Here is a 20,083-nt window from a genome sequence, read left to right as displayed (position 1 = left end):
AGATTGGTAAAGAAGAGAGAAATTGTGATTGCCAATGATATTGGCACGGCTCAATCATATAACACAGCTTTTTGATTGAACTGTACCAATATCTCATGCTCTTAATTATGTATAAGTTATAACCATGCATGGACCAAAACAACCGTTAGTTAATCTATTTATGTGACAAGAAAAACATAACGTCATGCTCATGCATGTTAACACACTAACTCCAAACCATGATCACAAGAAACATATGATACTTGGAAAGAAGAACCAGGTAAAGCTTTACGTGACTAGGTTATATATTTATGGTTAAGAAGAGAAAAACAAAGAATGGTGAAGGTGGCATGTTTCCATGGTGTAACTATGGTGCCTCATGTGAGATTCTTAAAATTTAATGGATGAGAGGAGTCTGGATCCTCTCCAGTACTGGAGAGGCCAGTACTAAGCCAGGATCACGACATGTGGCAACTGAAAATTTTAATGGCCACGATTTTAAACTGTAAAATAATATATTTTTTAAATGAATTAATTTAGAAAAGTAAAGAAAAAAAAATCAGATTCTCTCTTCCTCTTCCTCTCTTCGCCTCAGATATGCTAAACCTAAACCATTGTCATGGCCTTTTGAGGGCCTCCTTCCTTTGTTCCATCGCGCTATTGTGCGGTGCGAAGATGTCGCCCACATCTATCTCAAATTCTCTTACTTTCTTACTCCAAATCTCAACTTCATGGGCGTTGTCTCTAACCCCTTGATGCAGTCGTGCCACCACCTTCCCCTTTTGCCGTCACGATACCACCTTCCTCTTTTTCCGTCGCACTGGTTTAGGTTAAGCATATGTGAGTGCTGAAGAGAGAAGAGAGAGATGGGATATGATTTTTTTTCTTTATTTTTCTGAATTAATTCTCTTCAAAAATATATTATTTTACAGTTTAAAATTGTGACCATTAAAATCTTCAGTTGCCACATGTCGTGATCCTGGCTTTGTACTGGCTTCTCCAATAATGGAGAGGATCTAGACTCGGATGAGAGAGGGTTAGGACAGCCACAGAGAAATGGAGTAAGGATGCTCTCCATTAATGGAGAGGCAAGTACCACCCATTAACAAAAGCTAACATGTAATAACACTTTTATCCTTTTGTTTACTATAAAATCACATTTTTGCCCTTGAAAATATAAGTAAAAATAATCATTTGCCTCTCTATTAATGAGAGGATCATTGTTAAGATAATGCACAACCATAAATATGTTGCCATTTAGGACAATGACAAGAGAAATGCATAGCCTTAAATATGTTACCATTTAATTTACAAACGACCCAGTTCGAAAAATGATTTGTTATCTCACAATAAAGAATTGTGTGGAGACCAAAATATATAGAAACAACTAATAAGATGACATCACCCATTTAGATCATCTCATGATATTGGTTGTATCAGATTTTGATTTCGGTAAAACAAAATTAAAATTTAAGTTATGAAATCTTCTTTCAATAACCCAAATTTGGTGAAGTTAGCGGATTCGGATCCCAATAATAGGAGCTAGCTATGTTAAAAGTAGAAATATTTCAAAAATCAGTTAGTTAGTTACTAGTTGGGTTACTATAAATAGCATTGTATCATATTTCCAAGAACTCAATGAGATTGATAATTCTTCTCACACATACTCTTTCTTAGATTTATCTTCTTTCTCTTTTATCTTCATACGCACTCACTATCATCATCTTCTTCTTCGATCTTCTTCCTCAACACACAACAACATCACTTTTTTTCTTGCTTTTATACACTATGTTCCAACAAATCTGGTATCAAGAGCAAGGTTGGAGATACAAGAACACAAAGAAAATCGATCTTGAATCAATATAGAATAGAACAGTGGCAACTTCCCAGCAAACTTACCAATTCTCGATGGCAAGAATTGGAACAAATGGATAGTACAAATGAAGGCATTGATGGGGTACCAAGAAGTGGATGAAATAGTTGAGCAAGGATTCCAACCCTTTGTTGAAGGAGGAACGGAAGAACAAAGGAAAATGCATAAAGAGAATAAGAAGATAAATTGCAAGTCAATGTTCCTACTGCATCAATATGTTGATGAAGCACACTTTGAAAAGATTTCTGGTGCAGAGAATTCAAAAGAAGTTTGGTCGATCCTTGAAGCTTGCAACCAATGAGCAGAATAGTTGAAGAAAGTGAGGCTGTAAACACCCAGGCGCCAATATGATTTTATGCAGATGGAATCCAATGAGAGAGTGACACAATTCTTCAACAAAGTCATCACACACTAATGCAATGAAGTCATGTAGTGAGAAAATCAATGACCAATCCATAATTGAGAAGATCCTAAGAACTCCAACCCTAAGATTTGATCACATTGTTGTGACAATTGAGGAATCCAAGAAAGTTGAACAGATGAAGGTTTAGGATCTTCAAGGATCCTTGGAAGCACATGAGCAAAGAGTCATTGAAAGGTTCAATGAGAGACCGGTTGATCAAGCATTAAAAGCTCACTTCACATATAGAAGAAGCTTAAACGAAAGGTATGGATTTCGAGGCAGGGGTGCAAGAAGAGAGTTCAGAAGTGGAAATCAGAAGAATTTCCAGTAGAAGGATCAAGAAAAAATTGTTCATGGCATACAAGACTCAGAAAGAAGAGGGAGTCTTAATCAATGGAGAGGAGGCAAAAGATCAGTTGACAGAAAGAAAGTAAGGTGCTTCAATTGTAATAGAACATGTCACTTTTCAAATGAATGCAAGGCTTCCATTGGCTCAAACTATGATGGAGGCAAGTCACACAGTGAAGCACATATGACCAAAGAAGAAATAGAAGCTGAAAGTGAGAAACAACCCCTACTGCTCATGATGATTACAAATCAAGTAAGCAAGAACAGTGATGTTTGGTATATAGTCTATGAGTATTCAAGCCACATGACAGGACACAGAGAATGGATAGTGAATTTTGATGGGAGGAAGAAAAACAATGTTAGATTTGCTGACAACAGAATGATCCAAGCTGAAGGCATTGGTGATGTGTTGATAAACAAAAAGGATGAGAAACATGCTATGATTACAAATGTGCTCTATGTGCCAAACATGAAGAGCAATCTGATTAGCATGGGACAACTACTTGAAAAGGGTTTCTCAAGGGGTCTACTTGATGGATCACTAGAAGTCTATGATCAAGAGAAGAAGTTGGTGATGAGAACATCAATGGCTCAAAACAGAACATTCCAGATAAGCTTAGCAACCATGGAATCTCAATGCTTATCTGCATTGCCCTTAACAGAAGGTTCATGGTTATGGCATATGAGGTATGGACATTTGAATTTAAGAGATTTGAGTATGTTGAATTCACAAAACATGGTTGCAGGGCTACCTCTAATCCAACTTCCTAAGAAGATATGTCACAATTTCTTAATACGCAAGCAACCAAGGTCCTCATTCAACAAGTACACACCATCCAGGGTCAATGAACTTCTGCATGTGGTGTATTTTGATGTGTGTGGACTTCTTGACACACCATCATTAGGAGGAAGCAAGTACTTCATCACCTTTGTAGATGAGTTAAGCAGAAGAATTTGATTTTTTTTAATGAAGAAAAAAGTGAAACCTTCTCAGTGTTCAAGGTATTCAAAACTCAAGCAGAAAAACAATCAGGAAAGAGCCTAAAAATATTAATGATAGATGGTGGAGGTGAGTTCAACTCAGGAGAGTTTGGCAATTTCTGTAGAGAATAAGGGATTGTGTATGAGGTGATTTCCCCCTACACGCCTTAGCAGAATGGAATTGTAGAGAGAAGAAACAAAACCATAATGAATATGGTTAGGAGCATACTAAGAAGCAAGGAACTCTCAAATGAATTCTGGGGTGAGACAGCCTCAACATCAGCTTACATACTCAATAGATGTCTAACTAAGAGGCTTGAAGGCAAAGTTCCCGAGGAAGCATGGTCAGGGATCCAACCATTAGTGAGACACTTACGAGTTTTTGGTTCAATCTGCTATAGACACATACCATACCAAAAGAGGACGAAATTGGATGATAAAGGTGAAGCAATGATCTTCCTTGGCTACAATAACACAGGGTCCTACAAGTTATATAGCCATGAATCCAAACATGTTGTGTTTAGCAGAGATGTACACTTTGATGAAGCAAGTTCAGTCAAAGAGTTAAACACAACCTCTGATTCTTTGGCTAAACTGCACATTGAGTGGGAGAATGATGACCCTGAGACGGTAGAGGAAAGAAAAGAAACACCTGCATGCACTCAACAAGAAATTACAAGATCAACAAGGGCAAGAAATCCCCCTTCTTGGCTATCAGACTATGTGCTAAGTTCTGATAATTCAGTAAGTCAATGAGGTGAAGTTGTTCAACAAATAGCATTGTATGCTGACACATAGCCAATTAGCTATGAAGAAGCAGTAAACAATAGCACTTGGAGGGCAGCTATGCTTGAAGAAATCAAGTCTATAGAGAAGAATGATACTTAGGAATTGGTAGAATTACCAGCTAAGAAGAAACCAATAACAGACAAATGGATCTTCAAAGTAAAGCTAAAACCAAATGGCACCATAGTTAAGCATAAAGCAAGGCTAGTTGCCAAAGGGTTTATGCAAAAGGAAGGAATAGATTTCTCTGAGGTGTTTGCACCAGTAGCAAGATTGGAAACAATAAGGCTCATTCTTGTAATAGCTACCTGGAACAAATGGAAACTATGGCAATTGGATGTCAAATATGCTTTCTTGAATGGCCCTTTGGAAGAATTAGTATATGTATCTTAGTCACCAGGTTTCTTGAGCAAATGGAATGAGAACAAAGTGTTCAAGCTAAAGAAAGCACTCTATGGTTTGAGGAAATCCCCAAGGGCATGGAACAAATGAATTGATAAATTATTGTCCGCCTATGGATTTCAGAAGTGTGAGGTTGAATATGGTGTATACATCAAGTCATTGAACCAAAATTGTGATGCCTTATTCATATGCTTGTATGTTAATGATCTATTGATCGCAAGAAGTAGCCAACAGGGAATTGAAGAAGTAAAAATGAGCTTTAAGGGTGAGTTTGAAATGACTGACTTGGGCAGATTAACATACTTCATTGGTTTGAAATTTCAGCACACTAAGAGAGGATTATTCATGTACTAAAAGAAGTATCTACTTGAGATCCTCACAAAATTCAACATGTTAAACTGCAATCCATCAGAAACCCCTGCTGAAATGAACCTAAAACTGGACAAGGGTGAGCATGAAGGTGTTGTGAATGCATCATTGTTCAGACAAGTGGTTGGTAGCTTAAGATACATCTGTCATACAAGACTAGATATCTCCTATAGTGTGGAACTGATCAGTAGGTTTATGTGTGATCCCAGACATTCTCACATGATGGCAGCAAAGAAGATTCTAAGATACTTGAAAGGAGCACTTGCTTTTGGCATCAATTTCCCTCATCAAAGTGATAAGATTAGCTCAAAACTCATGGCCTACTCTGACTCAGACTGGTGTGGGGACTTGATAGACAGAAAAAGCACTATGAGGTATGTATTTATGGTTGTTGGTGCTCCAGTTTCATGGTGTTCTCAAAAGCAAAAGGTTGTGGCATTGTCAACTTGTGAAGCTGAGTACATAGAAGCTTGTGCTACTGCTTGCCAAACAATGTGGTTATCTTCTATGTTGCATGAACTTGGCATCAACAATGAGAGGATTGAGTTGCTGATAGACAACGAGTCAACAATTGATTTGGCAAAGAACCTGATTTCACATAGCAGAAGCAAACACATCAAGACAATGTATCACTACCTTAGATAGCAAGTTGCAGAGGAGAAATTGAAGCTCATTCACTGCAAAAGTGAGCTTCAACTAGCTGACATTATGACCAAATCACTCAAGATAGAGAGGTTCAAAAAATTGAGGAAGAAAATAGGAGTTCAAGAAGCTGAAATTGATTGAGTTTATTGAGTTTCATGGCTGGTTTCTTAGATTTTTCGAATTATGGGGGATGTTAAAAGTAGAAATATTTCAAAAATCAATTAGTTAGTTGTATCATCTTGCCAAGAACTCAATGAGATTGATAATTCTTCTCTCACATACTCTTTTCTTAGATTCATCTTATTTCTCTTTTATCTTCATATGCACTCACTATCTTCTTCAATCTTCTTCCTCAACGCACAACAACATCAATTTTTTCTTGTTTTTCTATACTGTGTTCCAACAAGCTATGTGGCAACATTAAATATTGAGATTAGAAAATAGAAAAGGAGAAAGACATATATTTTTAAAAGTAAGTTTTTTAAATTTACTATTCATCATAGCCATTAATTTTAGGGAAATCTAATGGTTTAGATTCTACTCATTAATTCAAATCATTGGATTTTCCTAGAATTGATGGTTAGGATAGATAATAAGTTTAAAATTTTTACTCTTGAACTAACTGAATCTCTCCTCTATTTTTAAATATTAGAAGAAGGTGGCTGGGACAAGATTTTGAGTTGTTGCTCTTCCAGAATTTATATTCATGAGCCCACAAGCAAAGTTGGTCTCATGCCAACTACATTCGAAATTTGAAATACGGAATAGTAGCTTTAAGAAAGTAAGTCAGTGTTTGGTGTGAAATTTTGAACTTGATTAGTGGTGTGCTTTTACTGAGTCTAGCTCATCTTAATCTCAATTGTTTGTTTATATTTTAGCCAAATTAATTAGGAGTTGAATTTGGTTTCTCAAGGCTTATATGTGAACAAGTTTGGAGTTGTTAGTATGAAATAGGTCAACTCCTTTTTCTACAATCAAAGGCAGGGGATACATGTAAAGGGTGGACATCTGATGTCCCAAAACAGTGTGGTAATATGTCACTGCTTGTTATTGGTCAAAAAAATAATTAACTATTAAAATTTTAATTTAAATATATTTTTTAATCAATCACAAAAAGTGGCACATAGAGTGACACACTTTATCGTACAACATATGTGCTCCGACTTACGTAAATGAAGTTAGTTAAAAAATAAATAGTCTATTGGCATAGATCCAACGAACCTCATTGCCTATTTTCATTTCGTTTTATTTGTTTATTTAACAACAGAGGATTTACTTGTTCATTTTCATTGTTCAAGTATAAATGAATTTCAATAAACTATTAAAGGATTGTCTTTACATGGAGCTAGAATAATAACAAGCTTGATTTCTAAGTCCCAGAATGTAGTTGTATTAAATAGTAACTAGTTTCTTTCCTTTCTGATTTGAGCATAATTTACCTCCGGTTGATGAAGGATACTTTTGGTTTACACAGTAAGGAATAATAACATGCATAGTATAGTTAGTTACCAAACTCTTCTATATGATGTGTTAAAGTGCTATCTTTTAAGTGTAATGGTGTCAGATTACAGTAACATTTTCTGACCCCAGATGACATGAACACTCCATTTCAAGCTGAAAATCATGGAATTCCAATTTGTACAGCAGGGTTGGCCAAATGTCAAGTCCAAATAAATACCCTTGATAATGGTATATTTATCTCTAAATATGACGTGTTATATGTGTCTTCACACATGTTTTTCTTGTCTTCATGCACGTTTTTCTTGTCTCAGCGTTTTATGACAATTTTATATTTATTGTAGTCGAAATTCTGCAACTTGGGTTATGCAATGGCCAGAAATGGAGGACTCATTCATTGCTAGTGTTATTGGGGAAGTACAATTATTTTAACAATGTCAGTATAATATTCAATTTGTGAATTACAATGAAACTAATAATTGTTTAATAAATGTAACTTCATGATGAAGCCGTGAGAATAAATACTCCTCTAAAGTTGGTAATGCATGACTTGAACAAGATGAAGAAGGATGTTAGGACCAAAACTACATTGATGTGGTCCAAGTTGTCTTTCATCTCAAGACTACATCCACTATTTTTTTTGTTTTTTGGTATATAGTCATGTTTTGTATGAACATTTCTCACAACTATTTCTGACTTTTTTTGGTATCACTGCTTATTTTTATAAGTGGTGAAAAATTGCATTGTGTATGAATTTGCTATTTACTACAATATAAAGTATTTAGGTTTTCTTATCATTATCCTTAATGTACTATTATTTTCATCTACTTTAAAATTAATTGGAAGCACATTGAGAAACAAAATATTTCAACGATAACATAAAATAGCAATATTACATAAAGTAGAAATACAAAAAGTATCAAAATTACATAAAGTAGAAATACAAAAGGAAGCAAAATTATATCAACTACTCACTCTTCTTCATTCTAAAAAATAAAGTACGACTACAACTACCAACATTTGGACAACTAAGTCTATTGTGCCCAATTTCTCGACATATGTCATATTGGTTATCACGCTTACCTCTTGAGCTTGTCCCAGCAACTCGCCCTTTGGCACGCACACGAAAAGGGTCCCTTACTTGGTCTTCATTACCATTAACAACATTTTCCATGGAACAAGAATTTTGTTTCAATTCGAGTCTACTACATTCATTGTAAACTTTTTCAATCATTTCTTTAAATTCTTCACCCATTTTGCAAGCAATATTACACAATACTCTACAATCATCATTCAAAGTTCCATATCTACTGCTTTGAACTGATTCTTGACTTAGGTCACACTATTCAAATTTACACAATGAACATCTTTAGCTTTTTTTGTCCACCTCTCAAGAACAAGACAAGATGGCAATTGTGGCTTGTCGAGAATTACTAACACAAAAACAGTATGACTACATGACATCCCAAAAGATTTTATTCTTCTACATGAACATTTAATGTCCACATTATAATCATCATCATAATGGGAAACATGCCACTTCTTGTTGGGACTGTAATGTTTTCCAACTTTGTAAAGTGGGTAGAAATAATCTTCATTTTTGCAGCTTCTAATAACACTTCGCGAAATTTTTTGCACACCGCTCTAGTATATATCAAAGCAGCATGCCCCTCTAAATTATGATAAGGAGTTTGTAACATTTCATCACCATATGAAGATTTAAAATCTTCAACAGCCTCATTGTTGCGTATGTGGGTTACACATCGTTGAAAGTGATGCAAAAACTCAGTCACATTATATCAAGACTCTATGTACCTCCCCAAGCCTTCACATCGTGATGTGGCATGCAAACCAGCATAAAACTTTCCCCGAATGTAAGACCTGACTCACATACTTCTGCAATCATAAGTTTGAGCGGCCCAAACATTATTTTGAAGCCCATATTTGATGATAACTTTCTCCCACATCATTTGAAAGTCTTCAACCTCAACGTCAACGTACATAACTTTCTGAAAGTCCTTATGAAAGTTCTTTTTCTTTATTTATTTTTTCCGGTGTTGTTACATATATGCCAAGCACATAATATATGACGAGCTTCAGGAAAAACTCTTTGGATTGCATTCCTCATCGCCAAGTTCCCATCAATGATAACACACTTTGGTTGTTTCTCATTCATTGCCTCTAAAAAAATTTCAAGAACTCACACATATGTTTCCTCTGTCTCATTTGACACAACAACTGCAACAAATATTGTTGTTTATTTGTGATGATTTACACCATAAAATATCACAACTGAAAATTTATATTTGTTTCGATTGTAAGTTGCATCAAATGCAAGAACATCTCAAAAAATTGAGTAGTAAAAAATGTTACATCCATCAGCCCATAACAATTGTTGCAACTTATCTTCTTCATCTACTGTATGTCTCTAATACATTTTACAATCTGATTTCGATAAGCCCTTCAAGTATTGTAAGGCGGCTTCTGCGTCACCCTTTTCGATCCTTCTTTGCTTCTGGATTTGATTGTGCATGTCTTTCTTTGAAAACCCAATGTAGCGATAACCACCACATTGACTAGCAAATGACGCAAATATTTTTCTCGTTCCAATGTCCAACTCTCTCATGGTGTTCATCTTAGCGACATTTATCTCAGTCATTCTTCGATCAGAGGCTATCATTCCACCATAATGTTCATCAACGAGTTCATGACTATGTTCATCAGAAAAGTAACTAACATATCAACCTTTTTTTTCCTTATCAACGTGGATCTTCATTCTTGCTAAACAACTGCATCTTGTGTCTTTTTTAGGCGCCATCTTCCGAACCACATCATCTTTTTTTCTCTCTAAATCCTTCTCTATCACGGAAAAATGATTGTCACAAAATTTTATCATCTTTGTCCAGACGAGTCTAATATTTTCTTATACCATGTCCTTTATTCATACCATACATCTTATAAAATTCATATGAAATATCAGTATTCAAAAACATTAACTTTTTCACTTCATCTTTGTTTAACAATCCAAAATCAATTTCGTCAAAATCTAAATCTCCTGTTTCATTAATATTTTTAGCATCATATCAACAAATTCTTCTACAACCTAAAATCACTAAAATATATCAATTACAAGACAAATATAAAAACATCAACATAAAATAAAATATTTTCTCAAAAATAATACCTCATCAGAATAATTTTCATTGTTGTTGTTAATTTCTTCTTCCATCTATAAATATAAACAAAAAATAAATACGAAATTAATCAATATAATTATCATAAAAAACACTTAACAATATAATAAACTTAAATTTTCATTAACCATCATATCTCCTAAACAAACAATAAATAACTAAAAACTAACATTAACAACGCACTTCCACCAATTCTAAATACTCAGTCAGGATGTAACACTGTGAAGCAATTCTTCAACGCAAAAAAAAAATCTTCTACTATTGAGAAATGTGTGAGATTGGTACTAAATATATATACTAAAGTCGGTTTGGCTCAAACCAACTACGCCCTACACGACTTCTATAGGGATGTCGGTTTCGTGGAATACGACCACCTTATGTCTTATCCCACCAAATTGACTTATGTTAAGAAGTCTTCTTCTATATCAACATTGTCTTGCCCAGAAGTTACACTCATCTAACCCGACTTCTGTAATGATGTCTTACTACCCCAAGACGACTTCCAAACGGTTAGTAACAGATAACCAGTAACCGAATTTTTTCATCCAACAACTATGAACTAGTTCGTTTCCATGCGAACTACTAAAAGGTTCACACATTACTTTTGGGGTTCTATGTTAATTTTCCATCTCAAAATCAAAGGTACTTTTCACCAATGACTAAAGAGCACCATTTGACTCATGATAACTAGAGAGAAGTTGAGCTTTTGCACAATATTAAAGTTTCATCTCAAAATAATTAGCAATCAAAAGTGTAGCTTCATTTAAATCATGTCAAAAAAAATGAGGTAGGTGATATGGAACTTACTACTCAACATTCTTCGATTAAAAATGGTTCCTATGCACTCACAAAGAAATTATTGTCCCGTCCAAGATTATTAATATCAAATATACCCAAATTATTGATTTTCAATAAACTTGTAATTTTAACTCATTAACATATCACCAACAATTGGAATAAGTCTAGGATCAATGTTCTAAAACCATGCAATAATTTCTTCCTAGCATGTGCAAATACATCAATTATTTGTTGATTATTCTAGAACATTGATTATCATGTCATGTACACTTATGTAACTTAATTATGTCACTCATCTAACCTCTCAGTCACTCTCATTTCCTTATCTCTACCTCGATGTGGGTCCAAAGAAACAACAATTGTAGTGAGATCCAACCCCAAAAAAATAAAGATACGGATCCACGTATTGTTACTTGCAATACAGCCAAAGCAAAAAGCAAAAGCACTTCCCTTTGAAGATAGTGAAGACAAGAGCTTATTACTTACTAATCCAATTTTTTTAATCAGCACTTAACACAAAGTTAAACAAGTAAAAAGCAAAAGAGAAGCCTTTCCACTTGTATCCTAGTACCTTTCTCCATTAAATTTATTATATCATACCACTATACACAAGCACTTTTTGGATAAAAGTATATGCAGCTGGAGACTGTTAGAATCAGATTGCAGATCAAATCCATGACTTAAACATATTGCCATTTGCATGATTTGTTAAATTAATCACATGTTAGCTCCTTTGATTAGAGTCAGGATCCTCTCCATTACTCGAGAGTTAAATTACTGTTTTTACATTTGCATTGATGAATAGAAGTATCATATTATTATATCTAAAGGATAAAAGTGTCAAATTCTTCTATTTTTATGTTATTTTTCATGTACTTGACTCTCGTGAAAAGGATCTTAGCTTCTTTAATTAGGTGTCATAACTAGTCTAGTACAAGAGATTGTGATCTAACTACTTGCATAGTGGGAGGATTGATAAACAATTTCATTTGGCAAAAAGATTTGGGTCCATTTGGATATACACATGTTATGGTAGGAATTAGGAATGGTGAATGTTAACATATTAGAAATATAGTATTATGTACAAGGAATGATATATTAGTCATGTGAAATAACTATCATTTGTCTTATTGTGGCCGGTGAGCATAGAATTGTATGATTTTTTGGACTTTTACCAAAGTCATTAACTTTAGAATATAGCTGCCGGAAAACTACAAATCTGTTCTCTACATTTCAAGTATATTGAGAATAATTAACATTTTTGTATAGAACTTATACTCTCCTCTCCCAAAAAAAAAAATAGTATTACTCTATCTCTTACAAAGTGAAGGTTGATATGAACTATTGAGTAGGTGTGGCAAAATTATCCATAATCCAAAATCCACCCAAATTAAATCCATCCAATGTATAGTGTTGATAATAGATGAATTCAAATTCATTCATTATATCCAATGGATATTCATGGGTATATCCATTTGGATGAATATCTAATTTATCCAAAAAATAAAAATAAAAACAATTTTTTTTCCAATTAATTCAATATTAATATAAAAAATCTCTCTCACATTTCTAAGCACAATCTCACACATTACAAAAGTTGAAAATTGTAATTGTGATTTTAAAAATTGCTTATAAACGATTTCAGCCTTAGTGTTTTACCCCAACATCCTAATGCACACTACGCCAGAATAGCAAAACAACAGCGCTCAAAATTGCCATTTAACAACGCTTTTGTGACGTTTTCTATGTGAGTACAGTAGTACATAAGGTTATATTCAACAACGTTTTTTTGTAGTGCTGTAGAAAGTAGACATTTAACAACGTTCACTGAAGCAAACACTATTAAATGTCTACTTTTAAATAAGACAATATATCTCTCAGACATTATATCAAACACATAACAAACATGTCCAACTCCACCATATTTACAATAGATTTGTTAAATCACCAACCACTTCAACTACATTCAATATTATAAAATAACACATGAGTAATGAGATCTTACATAAATTGTTCATTTTTTTCTCCTTCAATGCTCACCATAGCCAAAAACCTAGAACATCATAGTTGCATAACTTCACAACAAATAAAGACCACACTCTTAGTGAAGAGGGAAATAAATGAGCTAAAATAAGATAACGATTTACCTTATGCTTGAAGAGAGAAACCAAAAATCGATTTCACAATAGCTGCATAAATTCACAACAAATAAAGATCACACTATCAGTGAAGAGAAAAATAAATGAGTTAAAATAAGATAACGATTTACTTTATGCTTGAAGAAGAGAACAACCAAAAATCGATAACTTTGTTGAAGAGAGAAACTAAAAACAAAAGAGAAAAAATGTAACTTGTGGAGAATAAGAAATGTAAGAAAAATAATAAACTGAGTGATATGTATTATTGTGTATGTCTTTGTTTTTGAATTTGAGAAGATTCTCGTTTACAAAAATAAGCGTTTAACAACACTTATTAAAGAAGTGCTCTTAAATATATGAAGTTTTAACAGCGCTTATTGAAGAAGTGTTGTTAAATATATGAAGTATGCCCTTTAACAGTGTTTGCTTCAATAAGCGCAATTAAAGATAACATTTTTAACAGCGCTTTCTTCAATAAGTGTTGTTAAATATAACACATTTAACATCGCTTATTGAAAAAGTGTTGTTAAATATATGAAGTATGGTCTTTAACAACGCTTTCTTCAATAAGCACAGTTAAAGATAACACATTTAAGAGCGCTTGCTTAAATAAGCGTTGTTAATTCTCTTCTGCCTTACATTTAACAGTGTTCAACACATAAGCGCGTTGTTGAATGAACGTTGTTAAATACCAATTCTAGCATAGTGGCAAAGTATAAATATGTCATTTTGGTTATTGACTAATGTGATAATATAATAACAAAATAAAATATTTTAAGATGATGGACTGTTGCATACAACTTGTGGAAGTCCCAATTATTAGGGGTGTAAGTGATTCCGGTTTAAACCGTGAAACTAATGAAACCGAACTGAACCATAAAATGTGGTTCGGTTCAGTTTTTTTTTTATTTTGAACCATTTAAGTTCAGTTTGGTTCATAGTTTTGTAATTTTTGGAACCGTTATATTTGGATGGTTAAACTTTAAAGTTAAGAGATAAAATATGATTAAGAATTTAGGATTATTAATACATATATGCTATAAATAAGAGGCAAGTAGAAAAAATAAATTAGTAAACAAACCTTAATATTTATTATCTCTATTATCCATTGAGAAGATAGAAAGAAAACTAAAAATTAGTATACATTTTGTCACGTCACTATTCATAGATGAAATTAATTAAATAAAGAAATTAAGGAACTAAAAGAAAATAAAGAAAGAACTTGAGGACATTACTAATGATGTGGAGTATTAGGTGTTACTGTTGGACTAAAGAATTAGTACCAAGTTTGTCATTCTTAATTTTTTTGGACATTGTCGAAGATTTTGCAGACTAAAATTTCAAGTCTGTAGTGCGTTGAGATATTGAATTATTATTGTTTTACTAGACAGAGTATTAAATACTTTATTATTGATGTGTTTAGTATTTATTTTGTTGAGTTTGTACTTTGCAAAAAAAAATTAACTATTTCTTAAAGAATTTTCTTTAAATAAGTTGAAAAATTGCGGAACCGAACGGAACCATTAATGAACGGTTTGGTTCAGTTTCTAAATAAAATTTGCGGTTAATCGAGTAGAACCGAACCATATCTTTGTGTTCGATTCAATCACTAAATTGCGTCAAAAACTGAACTAAACTTTTACATCCCTGCCAATTATGTTACACTAGATATTCTAGCAAATTAGAGTGCTTATAAAAAACTTCATAAATTCACCTTTTTAAAAGTGTTTATTAAAAAAACACTTTTTAAAAGTGTTTGTTAATAAAATTATTTTTGTTTTTAAAAAAAAACACTTTTAATTTTTAAAAAAAAAACATTTTTTTAAAATTAATATTTACAAACGTTTTATTAAATAATAATTTTAAAAAGAATTGTTTTTCTTCAAATTGCTTTATTAAAAAAAAATTATTCAAATTAAAAAAAAAAGTGGGTTGAATATCTATCTATCTATCCAATCCATTAAAATGGATACATAAATAGAATGAATGGATTGAAATCCATTGGATATGGATGAATTGGATAATTTAAAATTGTGATGCAATTGATTTATATGAATTGATGAATAATTTTTTATCCATCTATTAGGATCCAAATCTAAATTCATTCAAACTAATCCAATTGTCACCTCTACTATTGAGTATCTTTAAATTCAAGCAATTTATTATTATCATTATTCCAACATTAATATGAAAGATTGATTCTTACAAATAATATGATGATTTTGAGGACTTAGCATAGTTCCTCCAGTATTGTATTTGAAGATCTGTCATATATCAACGGCTCTCATAAAGTGTATGTAGCATTCATACCAGGTCTCTTAACATAAGTAGCTGTCGTTATAATTCAGAATGTTAAGGGGGAAAGGTAGCATTATTCTTTAAGAAAATGTAAGTGTATATATACTTGTCTAATTACAATATGTTGTATGAAAAATCAATATCAGCATTATCTCCTCCATTGTCATTGGAGTTGAAAAGGAATTATCATTGTTTTAGACTGTATTTATGGTCGTGGTTACTTGTATTTATTGCATTTGCAAAAAAAATGTTGAAAAAATGTAATATATAGCCATTATTGTGGTGGCAATACTATTGTAAAGATTTCTGAAATTACAATATTGTGTCTATAATTGCAGTTGTGATATTATAACATAGCTTCTTTTGGTTTTGCTTTTTGTTAAGTAGAAATAACCAACGATCCCATGGATATTTGGTGGATGATGTTGAAGGTTTGAAGCTCATGCTTGACGTGATGGCGCATATTGCACTAATACCATGTTTCATGTTTGCTAAGATGAGTTGAGGTTCACCAAGAGGGAAGTTAGTGAAAAAGCAAACAAAAGCCTTTAACTTTAACTTTAACTCTTACCCGTGGGCAAGTACGGACGAACCACTTGCCTCGTCCTTTTTTCTTTGGGACCCAAAAGATGGGACATTTTATGAACCATAAAGCTAAACTTTTCAACTATTTTATGATAAGCAAAATAATTTAATAAACACGAGTGCTAACCCAAATACATAGAACAAACATAGTCAATAGTGATTTCCGCTACAAGATTGTATGATATAAGACTTAGGTCCACACACCAATTTATAAATTCATGATATTTTCAGTCCAAACTAGTGCAAAACCAAGTCGATCCATGATCTAACATGAATCAAGTTCATAATTTAAATATAACTAAACTCCTTTGCAGAAAACCAAAGCATTCTCCAATATTTTCTACTTTTTAGTGATCTATAAAAAGAATCATGCATCACCAAAAGGTCCGAATTAGAAGAAGGGAGAAGAATAGGCAAAAACACAACCAAGAAGAAGGTGATCTCTATAAGGAGGTTTCAGGTTCATTTCTCGGGCATGATTATTGAATTGGGCATGCATTAATTCCTCTAGCAGTTTTTTCCCATACAGAAGGCATAAAACAAATCTCTATGTAGTCATACTCAAAGACCTCAGATATCTATGAAACGTGTTAAGCTTTATTAGTACTTTATATATGTAGTACTTATATGACATCTGGCTATACAGATGTAAGTAACAATTGATTTATATGCTTTATGAGAATAATAAATGAGTTTAAAATCTGCCAAAACACCATTTTAAGTTTTTTACACATATCATTGATTTGTTTTACTTTTGTTTGAGAAAATCAATGATGGTGGTTAAGATATGAATGATAAATAATTTAATGACATTATAAAAAAATATTTATATTGTCAGTATATATATATTAAATCCATGATAAATCTATGCACATATTATATGGTATTTAAGGCAATCGTAGATTTGTAGGTATCAAAAATAACATTTTGATTTAATATATATGATTTATGAAATTATGTGGTCCTAATGAGGACTTAGTCTAGTATAAGACTCAACCGCATCATATAATGAGTAAAATATTAAAGGTTCGATTTATGAGTTTAACATTTATTGAGAAATACATTCATATAATCTGAAAAAAATTAATTTCTTACTCATGGGGTGAAAAATACTTTTGGTTATACCAAAAACATTTTACCTACATTGAAATAGACTCATCTTGATTAGAAAGATCCGTATACAAAAGGCTCCATCAGTGGAGGAGGGTCCATATCCTATGCTAGATCTATCTCTAATAAACAAGATAAAAAGTTCAAATCTCCAATCTGTCCAAAATACCCGTGGAATATTCTAATATGCAACCTGTCACCATATAGTTCATAATATTTTCATATATATTATATCAAAAGCCAGATACCATATCCTATAGGACCTAGATCATGTTAACTTTCTAGTGCTAAGCCTATATATAAATCCCCCAAGGCAACAACCTTAAGTAACTTATCTAACTAACTCATCAAAAAACACAAAGAACCCCAACAAACATGCATGCTTCAACTACCTTTACTTCACACTATGACCATGAACTTCTTGGGGTCTCCCACTATAGGAGGTTACTCCTTCAAAACCTTAACCTATCAGCAAACTCAGCCAGCCAACCAAATACCATAAACAACCACAACTCAACAAATTTATACCTTGGAAGCCATAATTTTGATTCAAATGTTGTCATGGTTCTCTCAGTCCTATTGTGTGCTCTTATTTGCTCACTAGGTTTGAACTCCATTATAAAGTGTGCCTTAAGATGTTCAAACTTAGCCATTCATATTGACTCATCTAGCACAAGTAACCCTCCATCTGGATTAGCCAACACAGGAATCAAGAAGAAAGCTCTTAAGACTTTCCCTATAGTGACCTACTCAGCTGGGTTGAATCTTCCAAATTTGGACACTGAATGTGTGATATGTCTCTCAGATTTCACCAATAATGATAAGGTGCGACTTTTGCCAAAGTGCAACCATGGTTTTCATGTTCCTTGCATTGATGAATGGCTTAGTTCACACGCATCTTGCCCTAAGTGTAGACAGTGTCTTATTGAGACTTGCCACAAGATTGTTACATCACAAGCAACTGTGGTGCCAGAAACCATTATAAGAATTGAACCACTTCAGTTAGAAGATTTTGTTCGTAACTATAGGGAAACAAACTAATTTTATGTCAATCTTATGGCCAAACCAATCAACCTAAAAAGTGGTTGTTGGTGAATATTTATTAGAGTTAATTCTCCTTTTTTTTTTGGTACCCAAATGTAAGAGTAATCTAGTTCAAATTGTAATTATTCTTTTTCAACTAAAGTGAATAGTTAGTTGATGCAGGAATGTGTATTCACTATTCACTAACAAGTTTAACTTAAATAAGCTTACAAGTTATAACTAACATATTGTTCAACAGTACTAAAGGTCATGCATGAGCACAAAGAGATCAAAGATTTATATCAGCCTTGATTGCTATTACAAAATCCCGAGAAAAAGAAATATTTTTTTTACAATGTGTCATATATATATATATATATATATATATCAGGGACCTATTACCTGACCTATAACAGACTAGGTCAGACAGACTTTTTTATGAACAAGTCAGGTTTAGGCTTTCTAAAAAGCTTATTTAGCTTAACAGGTCAGGCTTTCTAAAAAGCCTATTTAGTTTAACAGGTCAGACTTTAGGCCACCTAAAAGACATATTAAACCTAACAGACCAACATATTTAGTTATATTATATAAGAATGTTGAAATTATACTATTTTAATTAAAAAATATTATTATATATGTAATATTAATATAAAAATATAATTTAATTATTAGAATTAGATGAGTCTAATAAAAATAAGCCTATCCTAGTAAAATGTAGACATGGTAGCCTATATTATGAACATATAGTATAATAGACATTTAAACAGGCTAACAGACCAGGTCAGACTTTTAAACAGGTAAGACGTAGACTTTAAAAAAAATTAAGAAGCTAACAGGTCGGGCTCAGGCTCCTATATACTATATAGGCTGGACTTGTTTAAGGCAAAGTTTGGTATGGCATAACCTGTTTCCACCTTAGTCAAATACTTCATCTACTTCATGGAGCATATTTAATCGGCATATAGTGAATGGAAGCTGAGTTAGAAAACCACTACCAATCAGTTACCAATAAAGTTAGCATAAAGGGTAAGTATTATAACATAGTACTTACAATTTACAAAGTGTCTCATTGCGGACACTGACTAATCACACTAGGTATCCCAGGTGGCTGAACTTTGATTTACGAAGGCCTTGTTTGGGAGACTTATTTTGAAGGGGAAGGGAATGAAGGGGAGGGCTTAGGATGAGATTCCCTTGTTTGGGAGTTTGGTTAGAGAAGGGGGAGGATTTTGGAGAATTTTTAAAACCCTCCAAAGCCCTCCTTATACCATTTTTTGGTGTCCTCCAAATTGGGGTTTTTGGGAGGAAAACAATGTTAAATACATAATTACCCTTACTAATATTTTCTAATTATATTTATGCACATTTTTTTACATTATATAATACATAACATACTATTGATTTTTTAAAGGAGGGTAAAATAATATTTTGTATTACATTAACCCTCCATCCACCTCCTATCTAAATTTCCTACTTCCAAACAAGGGATGGGCTTACCTGAATTTGCCTTCCATTTTCTTTCCCTTCCTCCTCTCTCTTTACCTTCTCATCCCTCTCCTTCCCTTTCCCTCCTAACTCCCAAACAAAGCCTAAGGCTTTGTTTGGGAGTTAGGAGGGAAAGGAAAGGAGAGGGTAAAGAGGGGGAGGAAATGAAGGAGAAGGGAGGGCAAATCCAACTAAACCACTCCCTTGT

General features: G+C 33.1%; 1 protein-coding gene across 1 annotated transcript; it reads left to right on the top strand.

Annotated features, from left to right (window-relative positions):
* Positions 17,623-18,464, top strand: LOC109361662 (RING-H2 finger protein ATL78-like). Its single transcript, XM_019607184.1, has one exon. The coding sequence runs from the start codon at positions 17,743-17,745 to the stop codon at positions 18,406-18,408; it is 666 nt and encodes a 221-aa protein (XP_019462729.1). The 5' UTR covers positions 17,623-17,742; the 3' UTR covers positions 18,409-18,464.

This window comes from Lupinus angustifolius, chromosome LG01, assembly GCF_001865875.1.
Source record: "Lupinus angustifolius cultivar Tanjil chromosome LG01, LupAngTanjil_v1.0, whole genome shotgun sequence".
Taxonomy (NCBI): domain Eukaryota; kingdom Viridiplantae; phylum Streptophyta; class Magnoliopsida; order Fabales; family Fabaceae; genus Lupinus; species Lupinus angustifolius.
This window is presented reverse-complemented; position numbering and strand designations above follow the sequence as displayed.